We start from the raw sequence: 9,498 nt of genomic DNA, 5'->3' as shown, positions 1-9,498 counted from the left end.
ATGGTCTCTTCATCTTCAAGGGATCCTCCTTATATTCAATTAATTCAGGAGGTGGGTTTGGATGATATGAGCTATACTGGTAGGTCTTTTGCATGGTCTTCTAATGTGTGTGGCGGTGGAATTCGAAGATCTAGACTTGACAAGGCACTTACAAATGCAGAATGGGTTCTTCATTTTCCGGATGCAAAACTTATTCACCTGCCTCAACTTGGATCAGATCATCGTCCAATCATTTGGACTCTTCATATAATGATGGTGACAAAAAAAGAAATTGGAAGTACTTTCAATGTTATGAAAGAGACGATTCTTTAAAAGCTGAAGTGCAAGCTGCCTGGAATCAGCAGGTTAATGGCTCAGATGCTTATAAGTTATCTAGAAGACTTATCATTGCAAGGAGATATATAACCAGGTGGAATAGAGAAAATTTTGGAGATATACAAAGTAATATTTTCTTACTTCATCAACAAATTGCAGCTATTCAAGAAGGCATTCAAGATAATAATTCAACAAGTCATGTCCAAGAGTTGGAAACACAAATTAAATATTGGCATCAAGTCCAAAGTGAGTTTTGGGGGCAAAATGCAAGAGCAGATTATTATTTAGAGATGGATAGGAATACAAAACACCATCATGTTATGGCAAATAAAAGAAGGTCAAGAAATAATATCATGGCATTGAAGGATGCAGATGGGCATTGATGCACATCAAGAAGTGAGCTGGAGAAGTTACTAACTGAACATTATGGGACTTTGCACACAACCAGTTCGCCAGTAAGAAATGACCAACTATTATACTGTATTACGACTACTATCACTGAAGCAGATAACATAGAGTTAATGCGCATGCTTGATGAGGTAGAAATCTACAAATCTTTGAAGAGTATGAAGTCGTGGAAAGCACCATGGCCTGATGGTTTTCCACCAGGTTTTCTCAAGTCTCATTGGTATGTTGTTGGGGAGGACGTTATTCACATGGTACATCAATTTTTCCGTACAGGTTACTTACTCAAGAGTTTAAATGCTACAAATGTCTCTTTAATTCCGAAGACGAAAAACAAACAGTTTCCTTCGGACTTGAGGCCAATTGCTCTATGCAATACATCTTACAAAATAATTTCCAAGATTATAACATTCCATATGAAGAAATTAATGAGTAAGATTATTTCTCCACTCCAAGCAGCGTACGTCCCAAGGAAACAGATCACAGACAATATTCAACTAGCTCAAGAAATCATGTATACAATGAAGGATAAGAAGGTAGATGACAAGTATTTAGCTCTAAAGCTAGACATATCTAAAGCCTTTGATAGGCTTGAGTGGTCTTTCATTAAGGATGTCATGGTTCAAATGGGTTTTTGTCTTGATTGGTGTAATCTCATTATGCAATGTATTACAACCACCAAAATCTCAATCTTATTGAATGGAGCTCCTTGTGCTGCCTATCAACCATCAAGAGGAATACGTCAAGGTGATCCTCTATCACCTTATTTATTCATCATTGCAATAGAGGCTTTTTCTAGACAACTATATCAGGCTGAACAACAACAACGGATCGAAGGCATCAAAATAGCACCCACAACTCCCTCCATATCTCACCTTTTTTCGCGGACGATTGTCTTTTACTCTTGAAGGCTGATCTCCACAATGTGAACAATGTGTTGAAGATAATTACATATTTTGGTGCTACCTCAGGACAAATGGTAAACTTCAACAAGTCATGTGTTCATTTTAGTGTTCAAGTTCCTCAAAATTTTTGTAGATTATTAACAAGAAGATTGAAGGTTCCAAAAATGCAGGCTGATGAAAGATACTTGGGTATACCTCTCATCATTGGCAAGAACAAAAAGGAAAGATTTTCACATATCTTGGACAGATTTAATAACCATATTAATGCATGGGATGGTAAAACTATGTCTCAAAGTGGAAAATCATATTAATGCATATCTTGGACAGAGTTAATAATAATATTAATGCATGGGATGGGAAAACTATGTCTCAAAGTGGAAAACTATCTTGGACAGAGTTAATAACCATATTAATGCATTAATAACCATATTAATGCATAGGATGGGAAAACTATCGCTGCAACCAATGTCCCGAAAGTAGTCTATCATGGTCAAAACTGTGACAAACACTATTCCCACTTACTCTATGAGCTGTTTTCAAATCCCAGTTGATATTCTCAACAAGATAGAGGCAACACAAAGGAAATTCTGGTGGGGTTTTGAAGATAAAAAAGGTATTTATGTTATATCCTGGAAACATTTGGGATTACATAAGAATTGTGGAGGACAAGGCTTCAGGAATCTAAAGATCTTAAATCAGACAATACTTGTTCATGGTGCCTGGAGGATTGGTACAAACACATATAAGCAATGAGGAAAAAAAATACAGGACAAATACTTTCCCTGTACAAGTCTCCTTCATGCCAATATAAGGAAGAATTGTTCTTGGGCCTGGTATGGAATTCGAAAGCAGATTAGCTTTATAAAGAAAAATAGTCAGTGGAGATTAAGAAAAGGAACCAAGATAAAGATTTGGCTGGAGATATGGGTGATAGGGCTTGAACATCCTCCAAAAACTAGAGAAGAAATTGCTGACATCGAATCTTACATTTGGGTTTATGAGTTAATACTTCATGATAACAGATAATGGAACACTGATCTGGTAAGATACTTATTTGATTCTGCAACAGCTGATAAGATAATAGGTATGAGAATTCCAGATACTGCAGAGGATAAGTTAGTTTGGAAACTAACTAACAATGGAAATTTCACTTTAAAGTCAGCTTATAACAGGCTGTATGAACAAATTTTGGGCGCAGTGCAAGTTTCATCTATTGTGCATGGCACTAATATCAGATGGAAGGATTTATGGAGCATCAACACTTGGCCGCGAATAAAGCACTTCTTCTGTAAGTGCTTACTGGATATATTGCCTACAAAAGAGAGACTATCAAGAAACTGCCAGCACATCAATAGACAATGCCCTTTGTGCAATCAGTATGATGAAACAATAATGCATGTATTATTCAGCTGTCACTTCTCAAGAGCAGTCTGGATGCTCATACCTGGTGGATCGACAGTGCTAGCTAGAATACATAATAATATAGGAACTATGTTTGAGAGTTGGATGCAGCCAAACTTGCAGCAAAGTATAACAAATGAATGGCTTAGTTTGGAAATGGTGTTGACTTGGTACATATGGAATACAAGGTGTGAAATCAACTTTCAGAAGTTGAGGACAGATCCGCAAGCAGTAGCAAAAAAGGCTCTCAGTTTTTCAGTCTATCTGGAAACTCTATATAGCAGACAAACTAATCACAGTATTGCAGTTGCAGATTCTGTCCCTATAGAAACTCATTGGAAACCACGTGCAGCTCCCTTTGTTAAAATTAACTGTGATGCATCTTTTGATTCAAACACATGACTAACTGGTATTTCTTTGGTCTTACGTGATTCTGTAGGTACCTGGAGAGGAAGCTTCACCAAATGCTATGCAGGAATAACAAGCTCAGAGCAAGCAGAATGTTTAGCTTTTTATGAGGCAGTCACATGGAGTATGGAATTGCAGATTTCACACATTATAATTGAAACGAATCTGCAAGGTATTGACGGCTACATAAACAAAGCTGCACAAGGAATTTCCTGGGAAAGTGAGTCTATTCTGCTTGATGCTATGGAGAAACTTTGTTCTTTTAATAGATGGGAATGTATCTTTGTTCCTAGAATATGTAATAAACCTGCTGATGTTCTTGCGAAACATAGCAGAAGGTTTAGAGTAAACATGGTCTGGTTAGATAATCCCCCTGATTTTATTATATCTCAGTTGCTGTCATACAATTCAGTTGTTTCAAGTTAATAAAATCTTCCTATTCGCATCAAAAAAAAAGTTGAAATCTAGGTTGACACTTCGTGTTTAATATATTTTTCCAAATTGGATAAGAATCACCCCAACTTATTAGTTAAAGCCCTGTAAATAAATTTCATAGTAGATATTCCATTTTTAGTATGCAGAAGGAAATTCAAGATTAGGATTATTAGAAATAAGTTCATCATCAAAGTAAGAGCTCAAAACTTTTATATTTCATTATCCACCAACAACAATAAGGTCTCCAACTTTAATAGGGCTTCTTCTTTAATAACAGTCGAATGAATTGGAAAAAATAAATTAATATTTGGCATCTACTTTTCAGACCATATGTCAAGATTAGAATTGAAAGTTGAATCCAGGATCAATCCTAAGTTTATGACCGATCCCTGGTAAGGAACAATCCCAAGTAGTCAGGACCGATCCTAAGCTAGGACCAAATCTTTTTGTGAACTACACAGACAGTTTGTGAACTAAAAATTTGTCTCATAGCTTTGGAGTTTTTTACATTGACAAGTTCGCGAATTGTAAAAAAAAACTGTTTATGTATTTGAAAATAAAACGTATACATATGAAACATAAAAAATTAACTAGTTCGTGTACGCTGAAATAAATAATATCTAGTATTATCTAAAATCAACCAATCACTAACTGAGCAAATCAGTTCGCGTATACGAGTTAATTGAGATATTAAAAATAAGTTACTATATTTACAAGTTCAAGTTTGAACTGGTAAAACAGTTTGTGGACTTTAAGGTCGGTTCATATGGGGGAGGCAAAGCCTCAAGTTTGCCACTTTTGCACCCACTATGGGCATGGAAAAGTGGAAAACATACCTGGCTAAGTGGAAAATTTTCCACTCATCCAAGCAGGTCAAGATTCTACCTAACGGTGGAGTCTCCACCGCTAGCGATCTAGACTACACTGAACACTAGATCGCCCAATAATTCTGATCCAACGGCCATAATCCCCCCTATAAATACCCAATTATAATTTTATTTCAACTCACACATTCTTCCCATTCTCTTAGATTTTCCAATTTTTCAAAATATGAACATGGCTCAGTTTATAGAACAGCAACATGCTGCCGAAAATCAAAGAGCATCACAACGAGCCTATGTGCAAAATGAAATAAGAAGAGCGTCAAATAAGAGCACATCAGCGCAATTTTAGTACCGTATAATATGAATGCATCTGCAGGAATTATGTTTTGTTTACCAATCATCCCATCTTTGATAGCGCACTACAGGTCATGTCGTTCTGGGGATGCGTTTTCCAGAAATTTGAAGAAGAAACGGTGAACCTCAACAATCGTTATCCGCTGGTGTTGAGTGGTCGGTTTGCTATAATTTCTAAGAATATTAAAAATTATATTTGAGGAGTGGTGAAACCCTGATGAACATTGAACAAGGATTCGTGCAGAGTGGCTCTATAACCATGGAAAAGAGTTCCGATATGGAAGTTGTTATGAAATCTTAAGAGTGTTGCCAAAATTTAATTTAGTTTATAGGTTTTAATTTCTTAATTGTTAATTTAAGCATGAATGCAAAAGTAGATTTTCATTTATCAAACAAAAGTGCAATTACATTAAATGGTCATCCAATAAAAGTGCGATTACATTAAAAGGAATTATATCTATCAAACTAACGATTTACAAAAATATATTCCTATGAGCCTATTTTATCCTCCGAAAAATCACCAGCTTGAGTCTGAGATGGTGGTTGAGTAGCATCAGGCGATTCATAACCTTGATATGGTATCGGAGATGGTTGAATTGGATAGGCAGGTGCTTGAAATGGGTGAAATGCTGAAGTAGATGTTGGGTATACATAGCATATTGTCTAAATGCATCCATATTTACGCCACCACCTGGATTAAGTACAAGAGCTTGGGGCATGAAACCACTAGGGGTCTGGAACCAGAAATCCGTCATTTCCACGTATCCTCATGTTACTGCTACCTGTGTGTCTTCCACTAAATTAGGAGTATAATGACGATTTATACGACCTCCACGACTTTTTTGACCCCTACCGGAGGGGGACATGTCATCATGACCTAATCCCATTTGAGAACTTGTTCCTACCGGAGTCTCAAGCATTTCGTAAGTCAAATTCTCCCTCTGGATCTGCATCTCTCTCAAGTAAAAAATCTGGAATCCATCGATAAGAAGCTTTAAAGTGTTCAGCTAGTTCTGATACTATTTTGGCAATGCCATTACACCGTAATATGGATACGTCTGCTGCAGACCTTCAGTACTAACTGGAACAATAATAATATCTCCAATGGGAGATAAAGTATGGACTTCCCAATATATTTGAGGCATATTTGACGAGCTCATTTGACTGCTAGGATACGTATATGCTTCGCCCATAGGTGGTGGAGGTTGGTATGAAAGATTTGTAAGTGGCCAATTTCCAAGTGCTGAAAAATCAACACTACCCAAGTATTTAAATAACAATATTTAGTTTGCATACCTTCTGGAACCTATAGTAATCAAAGTCATCATATGTGACTTGGATTAAATCTTCAGCTTCTTCCCAAGATCGTCCATTATTTATCAACCTTATCTAATATCATATGAAATTATTGAAGTTGGAAATGAGTTGATTTCTTTTACCTTTTTGCCTTGTATCTGTAACATATGTCTTTCTTCGTAATACCAAATACAATGGCCCGTAATAGGATCATAAAACATAACTCGATTGAGGCTATTAACTCTAACATTATTTGTGATATTGGTTCATGTTACTCATCAATATAAGTGTATGGAATCACGCTCATGTTTATACTTGTTATTTGACCAACGACCCAGTTATCGACTTTGTACTTGTACATGACTGTAAAAATTATTCAGGTTTCGTGAGGATCATGTTTGCATATCCTGAAGTAAGTATACCACCAATACTGAAAATAACATTGATGAACATTGTTATGTTAGTACATTCACCAGTTTAATAATTAACTCGATAATGAATCAAATAATAAAAAGGGATTGTGGTTTTTACCTCCAATACGATCCAAAATCCATTCAAGCTATCTTTATTCACACACGAGCATTCACTGAGAATGAAGTATAGCTCAGCTAAAACTGCAGAACCCCCATCATAATTTTGCACTTTAGTTAAGTCTTCTAAAGAGTCGAGAAAACCAATTAATGTCACTGATCTAGAATTGGAAAACATAATTTGGCCTAGCAACCATAACACAAAAATACGTTCAAGCTCGGGATAATCTTCAACTCTGCTAACATCCATTTTCACAGAATAACGCTTCAAAAAATCCTTCAACCCAGACACTCTTAGGCCATTTGAATGACTTTTCTTCGGTATCATTTGAGTACAATGGAAATAGTTGTTTCCATATTTCTTCCGATGTCCACTTTAGTTGGTTAAATTGAAGTAAATCACCATCATATTTTATTTATGTCAACATATACAAATCCAACTGTATAAACCCTACAAACAACATGGTCATAATTAAAGTCTGTATCTAAAACAAAAAATTGAATACTAATGAAACTAACTACTGAATTGAAAAAATAAAACTTACCACACTCAAAATCCTTGAAAACGGACGTATTTGCAATGTTCCACCAATGTGCTACCATAACTAGCATAACTTATGTCATGTGGTTTTCGCCTTTCATAAAATATAGACGCTTCCAAGGATATCTTTGCAAGGAGTGTTCAATAGCTTCAGGGAGGAGCCCAAACACGTCGGTTATCTCATACCACCCACCTCTTAGTTTAGGTAAACCAAATAGCTCGGGATGGATAGATATGCACCGGGAATACACCAGGACCAACTAGTTGCCTAATATTTTTGAACTATTTTTCTTTATCTTGAAAGCAGATGCCATTACATTGCGGTAGTCTATTTTCCTTTGTCTTTTCTGTTTCTTTTTCTTTGTCTATTTTTTTTTGTACTCATTTTTATAAAAATTAAATGCAAAAGATCGCTCTGGTTTGGTCTTTATAGAGAAGATAAGAAGAAATTTGTGCGCATGAAAACTGGAGAATGATGCTATTTATATAGATAGATCACCGACCGTGCACAATCGAGACTCGATTGCTTAATTACATTCTCTCAGTGCCACGACTAGTTTTCCAGGCCAGCTAATATGGCATATGAGTGGGTTAGGCACCCCATACCGGCGTAAGAACGAACTTGACTACTCCTCACAGCTTGCAATGTTCATCACTATACTAAAAAGATACCACATTTTATTGAATATCTAAAGCTATTAACTACTCTAAGTTTATATTGTGGTTAGTAATCAATAGTGCTACCAAAAGTTAGCTATACTTTGGGAAATGATTGGTCCACATCTGAACATCATTGGCCAATAAAAAGACGACACGTATTGGAAGAATATTTGGGGATATTATTGGGGATATCTAGCATTGTTGGGTTCAGACTTAGTATTATGCATAAGTAGAATTTAATAATGTATCAGCTACTACTTCATCTACCGGTCAATAACATACACGATTCTGATTCAAACTTCAGAATCATCTCAACTTTTTTTCTTCTTATTACTTCAAATTTTCAACATCCTTTCCACACAACTCCCATTTACACCGCAATAATTTACAATGCAGGTTAGTACCTTTTTTCTGGGTAAATCCAACCGTTATCATTTTCAATAATGTTTGTTTTGTTTGTTATTTTCTTTTTTGAAGCATATTATTTTGTTTATTGTTGCACCTCCCCTATTGGCTTATGTTTAATCGTACCTATTTAACTTATTTAGTATAATTTGAAAAATTAATATAATGCACAGAGATTGGAGAAGCAAATTATTCTCTCGTGTCTTGCGTCCATTTTATCTTTATGGAATTAAAATCTTTTCGCGAGTAACTAATCATAAGATTTTCTCAACAAACCATTTTTTTTCTCTTAGAAAATGCTACTTTTCTATTTATTTTATTGTGCATCCTCTCCCACATTCCTGATGGATTAACTCAAACATCAAAACCCCTTATATATGTTTTCCATACTTCTTCTCTTTCAATAGAAGTTATTTTTTTGTTCATTGTCAAAAAGTCTCCATTTCCCTAACCTAATCCTTTTCCTTATAGAGGGAAAGGCGAAAACTTTCATCATTCTAATGCTCGTAGATTAATATGTAAGCTTCCTTGAAGTTGATTTTGTATGTGTCATCGTAGTGTTGTATCTCTCTTTGGCTTTTAGTCGCTTGCCACGTGTTGAAGTAATTTATTGTACTCACAATTTCTTTGAATTTTGGTTATTTTCAGATATATTTCTGAAGCCAAATAAAAGCAGAGAACTTTTATTATATGTCCCTACTAGTATCTTATATAATTTCATATTTTTCATATGTGATTCATGTGTAATTTTATATATTTAAAAATATAAATTTTTGCAAGATAGGATTATCGTTAAAACTTGAATCAAGCGTATGAAGTGAAAGGAGATAAAGGGTAAAAGAAGTCTCATGTTTTATTACAAATTCAAAAAGTAGCCACCAGGAAATCCTAAACCCATGATAAGAAAATATAATCTTGTGATGATTTGATTTAAAAATATTGGTTTATTATTATTTTTATATTTGGTAATTTGAAATGTGGGGTTGGGCTTTTTAATTGTTGAAGATTTTATTCTGTGT

At 35.2% G+C, this 9,498-nt stretch overlaps 1 protein-coding gene across 1 annotated transcript; it reads left to right on the top strand.

Moving 5' to 3' along the window:
- Positions 1-698, top strand: LOC113305422. Its single transcript, XM_026554461.1, has 2 exons — positions 1-255; positions 345-698. Exons 1-2 carry the CDS (start codon positions 1-3, stop codon positions 696-698), a joined length of 609 nt encoding a protein of 202 aa, XP_026410246.1.
- Positions 699-9,498: the final 8,800 nt, after the last annotated feature.

This window comes from Papaver somniferum, chromosome 8 (genome assembly GCF_003573695.1).
Source record: "Papaver somniferum cultivar HN1 chromosome 8, ASM357369v1, whole genome shotgun sequence".
In the NCBI taxonomy this organism is placed as follows: domain Eukaryota; kingdom Viridiplantae; phylum Streptophyta; class Magnoliopsida; order Ranunculales; family Papaveraceae; genus Papaver; species Papaver somniferum.
Note: the sequence above shows the minus strand (reverse complement) of the source record. Positions and strands in the feature narration are given on the sequence as shown.